At 40.8% G+C, this 12,309-nt stretch overlaps 1 protein-coding gene across 1 annotated transcript; it reads right to left on the reverse strand.

Annotated features, from left to right (window-relative positions):
• Positions 1 to 7,313: 7,313 nt before the first annotated feature.
• Positions 7,314 to 11,727, reverse strand: LOC311130894 (Rieske domain-containing protein). Its single transcript, XM_084163706.1, has 3 exons — positions 11,423 to 11,727; positions 10,810 to 10,925; positions 7,314 to 7,510 (listed from the first exon to the last, which is right to left on the reverse strand). The coding sequence occupies exons 1-3, from the start codon at positions 11,604 to 11,606 to the stop codon at positions 7,412 to 7,414; spliced, it is 399 nt and encodes a 132-aa protein (XP_084019832.1). The 5' UTR covers positions 11,607 to 11,727; the 3' UTR covers positions 7,314 to 7,411.
• Positions 11,728 to 12,309: the final 582 nt, after the last annotated feature.

Below are 12,309 nucleotides of genomic sequence, written 5' to 3' on the forward strand. Positions count from 1 at the left end.
ACGGTACTCTATTGAAACAGTCACCACTCCAGTAAAACATCACGGAGGAGAGAAATTAAGACATTTATTTTCTCTGAAACTTACTTGAAGGGTTTGGCAATAAATATCAGTATTCATTTTATTCCTTGAGAAGAAGTAAATTTCTTTAGCTTTCATCAGTCCAGCAAAGGACGTTAATTTAATAGGTGTTAATAGCCTTTAATGAATGAAACGACAAAATCAATTTCTGAGAAATCAAGTTTTATATTTGGATTTGTAGCGTTTCACATGAACCATTGTGGCCGTCTTTTCTGATGTCTATGATTGCTTGAGTTATAACCAACTGCAACTGTAAAAGCCAGTCTAAATGCTAAACACTTCGTAATTGGCCAACGCTTTCCATTGCACTCATTAGTCCCTCAAGATCAGAGGAACATCAGGACCTAGTGATCCAGTCTGTTTGTAACAGACAGTGGGCCCCTTTTCTAGAAACTGGGAAGTATTCTCTGCCAAGAAGAGGCCTATTTAAGAGGATGCATTGGGGTGCAAGGAATTATCGCATCTGTGGAACAGAGAACGATTTTTAGTACCCTTGTTTCTAGCTTTTTTAAATGTATTTTTAATTAGCATGTCACATTGCCAACTGCGATCCAGACAAACCTAACTACAACATGCATCAGGACGCTAGCCAAGACAAGCATCCCTTAACAAAACGGATCTCAGCAGTAGACTAAACAGAGCCTGTGGTATCGGACCTGGGAGAAGAGATTGTGAGGAATGACACAATTACCTTCAGTCCTTACTTCCCACAAAGTCCCCAAGTACTCATCCAACACACCTCTCTGTCTGTTCTTCAACATCCCTTCAACGTTACTGTCAGGAATGTAAAAAACAAAACAAATCAACAACAGACATGAAAACCCTATTTATACATAGCAGAGAATTCTGAGACTAAATTGACTGTGTTGTTGTTTGGTGTGGGGGTGTCTGTCTTTGTCTCATGTACAATCGCTATATTCTATTTTGACTTGAGAGCCCTTGCAAATCATGACGTGACAAGTCAATATTCTGCACTTGGTACTGCTGGTAAATAGGGTAAATCCTTCAGTAAGTTTGGCTGTGGTATACTTAAGCAATAAGGCCAGAGGAGGTGTGTTATATCGCCAATATACCACGGCTAGTGCTGTTCTTATACACGATGCAACGCAGAGTGCCTGGATACAGCCCTTAGCCATGGTATATTGGCAATATACCACAAATCCCTGAGGTGCCTTATTGCTATTATAAACTGGTTACCAAGGTACTGTAATTAGAGCAGTAAAAATACATGTTTTGTCATACCTGTGGTATAATGTCTGATATACCACGGCTTTCAGCCAATCAGAAATCAGGGCTTGAACCACCCAGTTTATAATAAGGATATTTGTAAGGGAGCTCGTAGAGGATTCCATTGCATTTTGAATTACAGTGAATAACCATAATTCAAATGTTAGGTCATCGTTTTACATAGTCAGTGTCATGTACACTACCGGTCAAAAGTTTTAGAACACCTACTCATTCAAGGATTTTTCTTTATTTTTACTATTTTTTACATTATAGAATAATAGTGAAGACATCAAAACTAGGAAATAACACATATGGAATCATGTAGTAACCAAAGAAGTGTTAAACAAATCAAAATATATTTTATATTTGAGATTCTTCAAATAGCCACCCTTTGCCTTGATGAAAGCTTTGCACACTCTTGGCATTCTCTCAACCAGCTTCAAGAGGTAGTCACCTGGAATGCATTTCAATTAACAGGTGTGCCATCTTAAAAGTTCATTTGTGGAATTTCTTTCCTTCTTAATGCATTTGAGCCAATCAGTTGTGTTGTGACAAGGTAGGGGTGGTATACAGAAGATAGCCCTATTTGGTAAAATACCAAGTCCATATTATGGCAAGAACAGCTCAAATAAGCAAAGAGAAACGACAGTCCATCATTATTTTAAGACATGAAGGTCAGTCAATACAGAACATTTCAAGAAGTTTGAAAGTTTCTTCAAGTGCAGTCGCAAAAACCATCAAGCGCTATGATGAAACTGGCTCTCATGAGGACCAACACAGGAATGAAAGACCCAGAGTTACCTCTGCTACAGAGGATAAGTTCATTAGAGTTAACAGCCTCATAAATTGCAGCCCAAATAAATGCTTCACAGAGTTCAAGTAACAGGCACATCTCAACATCAACTGTTCAGAGGGGACTGTGAGAATCAGGCCTTCATGGTCAAATTTCTGCAAAGAAACCACTACTAAAGAACACCAATAAGAAGAAGATACTTGCTTGGGTCAAGAAACACGAGCAATGGACATTAGACCGGTGGAAATATGTCCTTTGGTCTGGAGTCCAAAAGGGAGATTTTTGGTTCCAACTGCCGTGTCTTTGTGAGACGCGGTGTGGGTGAACAAATTATCTCCGCATGTGTATTTCCCACCGTAAAGCATGGAGGAGTAGGGGTTATGGTGTGGGGGTGCTTTGCTGGTGACACTGTCTGTGATTTATTTAGAATTCAAGGCACACTTAACCAGCATGGCTACCACAGCATTCTGCAGCGATACGCCATCCCATCTGGTTTGGGCTTAGTGGGACTATCATTCGTTTTTCAAAAGGACAATGACCCAACACACCTCCAGGCTGTGTAAGGGCTATTTGACCAAGAAGGAGAGTGATGGAGTGCTGCATCAGATGACCTGGCCTCCACAATCCCCTGACCTCAACCAAATTGAGATGGTTTGGGATGAGTCAGACCGCAGAGTGAAGGAAAAGCAGCCAACAAGTGCTCAGCATATGTGGGAACTCCTTCAAGACTGTTGGAAAAGCATTCCAGGTGAAGATGGTTGAGAGAATGCCAAGAGTGTGCAAAACTGTCATCAAGGCAAAGGGTGGCTATTTGAAGAATCTCAAATATAAAATATATTTGATTTGTTTAACACTTTTTTGGTTACTACATGATTCCATATGTGTTATTTCATAGTTTTGATGTCTTCACTATTATTCTACAATGTAGAATTCTACAATGTACAACCGGTAGTGTATATTTCTGCAATCTGCTCCGATAATAACTTTTTAATATCTTGCTGTATGAATCAAACTTTTAGCAATAAGTGTACAATCATATTTTCAGCTACAGAGAACACAGTATCTTTCCAGAGGGAGAAATACATCTAAACTGTACTATTTTCCAATAGCAACTAAACAACAACTTATTACTAGAGTTAAGTTGCAGACACACCGTAGACTATTACAGGACCAATTCCATGTGTTTCCCAATGGGAAAATACATTCTGGCCGAATGAATCTTTATTCAAACAATCCCTCAGAATAACCAATTATGAGCATGCCATCTTTCTACCCCTCACTGAGTATCAGTTTTAGAGGCTCTCCGGTGCTTTGGCATTACAGTGGCAAGTGGGAAGACGTTCAAAGAGGCCTATTTAATTGGATTCTGTAATTGGAGGAAAGTTCCCCATTGATAATAGGTCCAAACTTGTTTATCTATGTAGTGGGTGGCTATGGGTCCCTTCAGACCACTGGAGAGCTCCTAGGCTGAACTAATCCAAAACCAAATGAGTGCCTGTGGACCACAGAGGAGGCAAACAGGTCTGGCATGTAATTATCAGCCCCATCATTAATTAGGAAATAAATGACCTATATTCTTGAGGGCACTTGGAAGAGTTTGACCAAGTCTTTCATAAACAGCCAAACAAGTTGATTTCCAGACTGCAGTTGGATATAATTTAGGCCCAAAAGGTCTATTGTCGAGTACGTTCAGCATTAAAATGACCCTACTGTTAAATTAGATTAAATTTCAAGGTGTTTTCATACATTTTAGTAAGCAAAACCTCTGCACATTTTATTGTACATAAGAAAATGAGTTCCGATTTGCAACAGACCTGAAGCGACTGTAGCATCAGCCAAAAATAGAAACATTAAATAGATGTAACACATGTACTTTGAGATCAAATAGATTATACAAATCTATTGTAAATTGCCTCTGAAAAGCAACATGTGGAAATGATGGTTTATGGTCCTCTAGTGATTATCAATGACCTCTACCATCATGGGCCTGTTAAGCCATCTTATTATGGACAGTGCAGCAGTCCATGAAAATAAACCAAACAGCTTTTTTGGAGCAGACTGTTGCAGCAAAGCTGGGTCCGCATGTGAGAAGATAACTCCCAACTCTTATTCACCACAGAATGGCGTGAGAGCTATTGGACTGGAAGACATGTAGTACCAAAGACATCCAGAGGAGTAATTTGTGAGAGAAGGAGGAGATTATCTTGTCATAGATTTTAATAATTAGAGGGAGCTGTTGGAGAGAAAAAAATGAAAAAATAAGTGGTCTTTGACCTTGCTGTCCATCACTTATCTGAAGCTGAAGCGGTCTCATATTGAAGTAGACCATTTAAAGGAAAAGTGCACTGACAAGTTGAATGGTAGATGTTTCATAGAGAGGCTATGGGGGGAGGTTGAGATACAGAGCAAGTCTAACTGCCAATGTTACGTAACACATCACATGAGAGAAATAGTAAGGAATATCCAAACAGTCTCTGTCTTTCAGAGGATTTCAAAGAAGATCTGTAAGAGCTGTAATATTTTTTTAATGAGTTGAAAATAATGTTGGGAGTTTCCTAACTCATATAGAGAATGTTTTCCCATTCAAATGTAGAAACTTGACAATTCGTGGAAGAAATCGTGAAAAAAATCATTTTTAATACAGAAGTAATAGCCAAATGACATGATCCCCTATGATTCCAGACACTGTTTCAGGTTCTAACAATTCCAAGACAGGTCCATGCTTCACAATTCACGTAAGTGATTAAATAACAATTCAAAAACTTCACAATTCAAAATTTTCTCGGTTTTCACCAATTCTCCATGGTAATTCATCAGTCTCGTATTACTACTCGTTCTGTCGAATACTAGGCTTGTAGACTGACTGACACTATACAGCCCTGCCTTGGCCTCAGGTTGTTTTCCGAGTGTGCCTGTGCCATCAGCATGAGTGCACGCATCTGTCCTCTCCTGTACTGTCTGGCTGCTCTGAGGGAGACTGTAACTTATTTAGGAATATCCTCTGGCGAAGCGAGCGATGGATATTTCCACCATTGCCTAGCCTATAAAGAGAGACTTGTATAGTTGCCACTGTGCTCTGGGAGATGTCTTGGGCCCCATAAACGCATTATATAAATCAATTGCTGAGAATTCTCTGTAAATCATTATGTAACATGTATTGCATGGCGTTGCCCATTTGTTTTTGTTTTGCATATGTTTTTTATGTGTAAATTGTGTATTGTATGAAATGTACTAAATGTATGAGGAATTGTAAATAAACCTTTGCTGTAAACTGTTCTGGTGATATTATGTCCTGATTTGATACATTTGATATGTATTAATGATTGCGCTGGAAACATATGATATCATTATTTTATTTTCAAAAAAGCCATCAGTAAAAGGACATATTCCATTGTACTGTAGTACTAAAACGTGACATACCGTGAGATTAAATTGAAATAAAACATCAAATGAAGGGATAACTGGGTTGCATAATTCATAACATCCACATCAATAACAAGACTGTCATAACAATGAATATAAAATGGTATGAACAACCATATAAGCAGCTTAATGAGAGACATATACATTTTAAACAGTAGCCAAAAAACACATGACAAAAATAGAGCTTTGCATATGAGAGACAAACGTTAGGTAATAGCCTACATTGCAAAGTTCTGACATCAACGATGGGTCCCCTAATGTCTAAGGACAACCTGTGAATGTAATCCAATACAATAAACAACAGATTATTCGGAAACGTCTGGATCCACAAAATGTGAAAACCACTCTTGGACTGTACACGCCAGCCCCAGTAAAAGGTGATTGCTCTACCAAACACACAATGGCTGCATCTCAATGGTCAGTGAATATTACCCCTCAGGTGATGAATAATTAAACACGAGGCACAGGTCCTATCCACACAGCACTCGACGCTAATGGAAATATTATTGTAATAAAGTCGCACAACAGGGGAGGCTATGAGGAGGGAAAACTAGAATGGCAAGCCACACTTTTACTGACACCTTTTTGGCAAACTCTGTAATGTCAGAGTGAGAAAATGTAGTGGATAGAAGATGTAGTGAATGTTGTTGCCAGTGAAGACGAAGAGGAGGCATAAAAAACCCAAGTAGCAACAATAACACATTTCTCTTGACTGAATAGTGCATTTCAGGTCCTGAGTCTCCTCTGACACCTGTTGACCAGTCTTCCCTTTGCCATTGCGTCAGTAGGGAAGAACATGTCTGTGCATTGGCCAAAGGGGAAATGCTGACAGGGCTTTAATAAATACTTATTACTGGACCATAACCAGTAATAATTACAGGACCATTCATGTTTGTTCCCTTGGATCTCAGCTAGGTACTACAAATGGCCGGCACCAGTTTAGGTGGGGGTCATATAGCTGAGCTGAGGTTTCCATTCTCTCTCTGGGCTACTGCAGGGATCACTTCATTCCATTCAAAACCTCACCACTCAGCAAAATGAATACATGTTTTACTGTAGCTGTAACTTTACAGTAGCTATTAATAGCTTCAGTTATCTTTTCTCTGAGGAAGAAAAGTTCACCTGAGGTGAACCAAATGCATTGATGGAACGTATGTGAGGTCAAATACTGGGCATTGTTTAGGCTGTTATTGTACGTCCGCTGTTAAACGGTTGAGGTAAAATAATGAAAATCTTTGCATATAAGGGCATTCAAAATGTGGGACCCTGTTTTGGACCTCAGTTACCTCACATTAGTTTCAGTGATAATACTCTTCCACCTTACAGTAATGCATTTTAAAGGTGTGAAGATGAGCTGTTGACACTTCCCTACTAAAATGTTCCATATTCCCAGTAGTCCTTAAAGCGCCAGTCAGATGTACATATTGGAATTATAATTTAGAAAATACAATATGTATAAACCTCCACAGATTCCCTAAGAGCCAGTTACACTGAGGATTTGTGATATATTGAGGGAGGGGAGAATAGAAATGTACTTAACTTGAACAGAGGCTAATACATAATGTCTGTTGAACGTCTGATCGGTTATCAAGATCAGCAACCTCTTCTCTATTTCACTGCCAGCGGATGGCTACCATCCCAGTGTCTCAGACAAAAAGAAACTCAAACAAAAAGATGATGTCATATCTCTTCCCTTCAGACGATCCTCTTGATAATGACCCTGAGTACAACATTGCCAGATCCGAGTGGAAAAAGGTCTGTGATGATCATATAAGGCAAGGAATGTCTCAGATGGCTTGGGTTTGTAGAATAAATCTTAAAAATAGCCAGGATTGCTACAGGCAGTTCCATATGGATTGCCCAGGCTTGCAACAGGTTTTAGGCAGCAGTTCAGCTCTTCTTGCTCGATGGGAAGGGCTGTAATGAGAGAGGGCTTGTGTGCTTCACAAACACACTGCCATCCTCCAATTTGACTTTGTACACTTGTTGCTAAAACAGACAAACACATAAAACAAAGGATATGTGACAGCTGGAAAAATTGAAAAGAAACACAACACCTTGATTGTGAGCTTTGCCATGAGCAGAGAGCACACTCGGGGCAGAACGTGTCAGAACACTCAATATTGCTGTCACACTGGGCCAATTTAGTTTTTCACACATTGCACTGATTAGGAATACACATTTTGAAATGTTCAAATCAAATCAAATTTTATTGGTCACATGCGCCGAATACAACAGGTGCAGACATTACAGTGAAATGCTTACTTACAGCCCTTAACCAACAGTGCATTTATTTTAAACAAAAAAGTAAGAATAAAACAACAACAAAAAAGTGTTGAGAAAAAAAAAAGAGCAGAAGTAAAAAATAAAGTGACAGTAGGGAGGCTATATATACAATAGAATAAAGTGACAGTAGGGAGGCTATATATACAGTGGGGAAAAAAAGTATTTAGTCAGCCACCAATTGTGCAAGTTCTCCCACTTAAAAAGATGAGAGAGGCCTGTAATTTTCATCATAGGTACACGTCAACTATGGCAGACAAATTGAGAAAAAAAAATCCAGAAAATTACATTGTAGGAATTTTAATGAATTTATTTGCAAATTATGGTGGAAAATAAGTATTTGGTCACCTACAAACAAGCAAGATTTCTGGCTCTCACAGACCTGTAACTTCTTCTTTAAGAGGCTCCTCTGTCCTCCACTCGTTACCTGTATTAATGGCACCTGTTTGAACTTGTTATCAGTATAAAAGACACCTGTCCACAACCTCAAACAGTCACACTCCAATCTCCACTATGGCCAAGACCAAAGAGCTGTCAAAGCACACCAGAAACAAAACTGTAGACCTGCACCAGGCTGGGAAGACTGAATCTGCAATAGGTAAGCAGCTTGGTTTGAAGAAATCAACTGTGGGAGCAATTATTAGGAAATGGAAGACATACAAGACCACTGACAATCTCCCTCGATCTGAGGCTCCACGCAAGATCTCACCCCGTGGGGTCAAAATGATCACAAGAACGGTGAGCAAAAATCCCAGAACCACACGGGGGGACCTAGTGAATGACCTGCAGAGAGCTGGGACCAAAGTAACAAAGCCTACCATCAGTAACACACTACGCCGCCAGGGACTCAAATCATGCAGTGCCAGACGTGTCCCCCTGCTTAAGCCAGTACATGTCCAGGCCCGTCTGAAGTTTGCTAGAGTGCATTTGGATGATCCAGAAGAGGATTGGGAGAATGTCATATGGTCAGATGAAACCAAAATAGAACTTTTTGGTAAAAACTCAACTCGTCGTGTTTGGAGGACAAAGAATGCTGAGTTGCATCCAAAGAACACCATACCTACTGTGAAGCATGGGGGTGGAAACATCATGCTTTGGGGCTGTTTTTCTGCAAAGGGACCAGGACGACTGATCCGTGTAAAGGAAAGAATGAATGGGGCCATGTATTGTGAGATTTTGAGTGAAAATCTCCTTCCATCAGCAAGGGCATTGAAGATGAAACGTGGCTGGGTCTTTCAGCATGACAATGATCCCAAACACACCGCCCTGGCAACGAAGGAGTGGCTTCGTAAGAAGCATTTCAAGGTCCTGGAGTGGCCTAGCCAGTCTCCAGATCTCAACCCCATAGAAAATCTTTGGAGGGAGTTGAAAGTCCGTGTTGCCCAGCGACAGCCCCAAAACATCACTGCTCTAGAGGAGATCTGCATGGAGGAATGGGCCAAAATACCAGCAACAGTGTGTGAAAACCTTGTGAAGACTTACAGAAAACGTTGGACCTGTGTCATTGCCAACAAAGGGTATATAACAAAGTATTGAGAAACTTTTGTTACTGACCAAATACTTATTTTCCACCATAATTTGCAAATAAATTCATAAAAAATCCTACAATGTGTTTTTCTGGATTTTTTTTTCTCATTTTGTCTGTCATAGTTGACGTGTACCTATGATGAAAATTACAGGCCTCTCTCATCTTTTTAAGTGAGAGAACTTGCACAATTGGTGGCTGACTAAATACTTTTTTTCCCCACTGTACAGGGGGGTACCGTTGCATAGTCAATGTGCGGGGGCACCGGCCAGTTGAGGCAGTTGAGGCAATATGTACATGTGGGTAGAGTTAAAGTGACTATGCATAAATACTTAACAGAGTAGCAGCAGCGTAAAAAGGATGGGGTGGGGGGGCAGTGCAAATAGTCCGGGTAGCCATGATTAGCTGTTCAGGAGTCTTATGGCTTGGGGGTAGAAGCTGTTGAGAAGTCTTTTGGACCTAGACTTGGCACTCCGGTACCGCTTGCCGTGCGGTAGCAGAGAGAACAGTCTATGACTAGGGTGACTGGAGTCTTTGACAATTTTGAGGGCCTTCCTCTGACACCGCCTGGTATAGAGGTCCTGGATGGCAGGGAGCTTTGCCCCAGTGATGTACTGGGCCGTACGCACTACCCTCTGTAGTGCCTTGCGGTCAGAGGCCAAGCAGTTGCCATACCAAGCAAGCATGTTGAGCAAGTCAACACAAGGACATACCAACACGGAGCTACTGGCACTTTTTAAAGGCAACAGTGAGTGGTTCCAACATCCAAGAAACCCCCCAAACACCTCATCTGACAGTTATGTTAACTTTGGACATTGGACCCCATGGTGATTTTAACAAAATAATTTATAACAATCACAGGGAATTTAATCCTTGTTTTTGCTCCTACATAGAATTATAAAGAGAAACAAATTGCTTGTATTTCCAGTAATTCATTGACATGAATGGGTGGTGAGAAATGTATTGAAAAAGTGACGTGTATAAGGAGGTCATGCACCCTCTTGGAACATTATAGGAAACGCAGAATCTTCCCTCCCTCCTTCAAATAATCATTGACCAGGATAGTGACCACGAAAAGCTCTCCGTCATCGCTTTCTCATATCCATTCATGCCAACTGAATTTCAAGGAGGAAGGGTGAGGGAGGGAAAGGAGCCTATTGTTGTCACGGATCGTAGCTCAGTTGGTAGAGCATGGCATTTGCAACGCCAGGGTTGTGGGTTCGATTCCCACGGGGGGCCAGTATGAAAAAAATAATGTATGCACTCACTAACTGTAAGTCGCTCTGGATAAGAGCGTCTGCTAAATGACTAAAATGTAAATATAATAGGCTAAGGCTGCAGATCTTGGTCAAGGCTTAGAGAAGTGTGCATTGCAACTGTGGTGAAGTTTGTTTCATGTTTAGTTTAATTGCATATCATTCTGGGTTTGTGAAAGTGTAGGTTGGTTTATTGGTTGGTCTACATTGGTTGGTAGACTCACCTGTAAACCAGTCCCTGATTGTCCTGTCCTGAGGTTAAAGTCATAGTCATGCCAGGGGCAGAAGACCTGCAGAATACCATCTGCATCCTCGATGTCTCCATCACACAGCGGACCACCTGTCAAAGACAGCACACTACATGAATAACAGTTTCCTCTGGAAATCTAATAATGTGATCTGATGTCATATTTCATTTTGTTGAAGAGCAATATCATCAAAGAGAATTTAACTCCAGAGATGTTGACATTACTGGAAAGAAGGCAAGTTGAAATGCAGTACACTGTAACACCTACATGCATTTTACTTGTTTTGTCTGGCCTTTTGATACACTCCTTTAACTTATTTCATAACATAAATCATGCTTATGAGTGAGCACTTGCCTTCCATGCATTTTTCGACTCTTTCAGTATCTTACCATTTTATACCCAAAATGAATGTTCCAGTTTTAATCTATTTCCTACGAAAACAGTTTATTCGTGTTTTTGTTATTCATAGCTTCAAAAAAAGCATGATATGCATATGGCTATCGATTTCTATAGAATTTCAGCGTATTGTGTCTAGCCTATAGCCCTGAGATATAGCGAGTGGAATGTAAAGTGAGGCATATGTGGTTACCGGAGTGAGCGCAGCGAGCATCCATGGCGAAGAATTCCCCTTTCACATAGAACAGGCAAACATCGGAGCCGTAGCCGAGGGAGGAGTGCATCAAACGGCACTGCTTCTTGGAAAGCTCGGAGGCTGGGCCTATTAGCCTCCATGAAACGCTACCCACACTTTCCTCTTCATTCCCAGACGCCATTTAAAGAAATTGGGAATATCCGTTATTTGCGCTACTTGTTATAAACTCCCTTTACCGCCTCCACTGACTGCGCATTTTAGAATTGACTGTTTTATGTGAGAATATTCCATAACATAAAACAAACTGGCCTCGGGATCCGGTAGTCTCGTCATGTCATCTGCGTTCATCAGAACATTAGAAGATTTCAAGACACAGGTCAAGCGACTCACCAGAGATGACAGATTATTTTTAATAGGGTGAACTGAATGTATGGCCACCGTTAAATGTCAGGTCATTTATTTTTTGCACACTGTTCAGTAAGCCTAATACATTTCAGGAAAAGGCATTTGATTTTAATCATACTGCCATAGGTTACATTTTAGTCATTTAGCAGACGCGCTTATCCAGAGCGACTTAGTTAGTGAATTCATGTTTTTTTGTTTGTTTTGTGGGGGGTTTTCATACTGGACCCCGGTGGGAAACGAACCCACATCCCTGCCGGCCAAACCCTCCCCTACCTTGGACGACGCTGGACCAATTGTGCGCCGCCCATGGGTCTCCTGGTCGCGGCCGGCTGCGGCAGAGCCTGGATTCGAACCAGGATCTCTAGTGGCACAGCTAGCACTGCGATGCAGTGCCTTAGACCACTCAAACAAAACAATATGGAACCGGTGCTATAGCCTAAATGTAACTCTAATTTGAAACCCAATAACACTGGCTCTTC

This window comes from Coregonus lavaretus (genome assembly GCF_964263955.1).
Source record: "Coregonus lavaretus genome assembly, chromosome: 6".
Lineage (NCBI taxonomy): Eukaryota > Metazoa > Chordata > Actinopteri > Salmoniformes > Salmonidae > Coregonus > Coregonus lavaretus.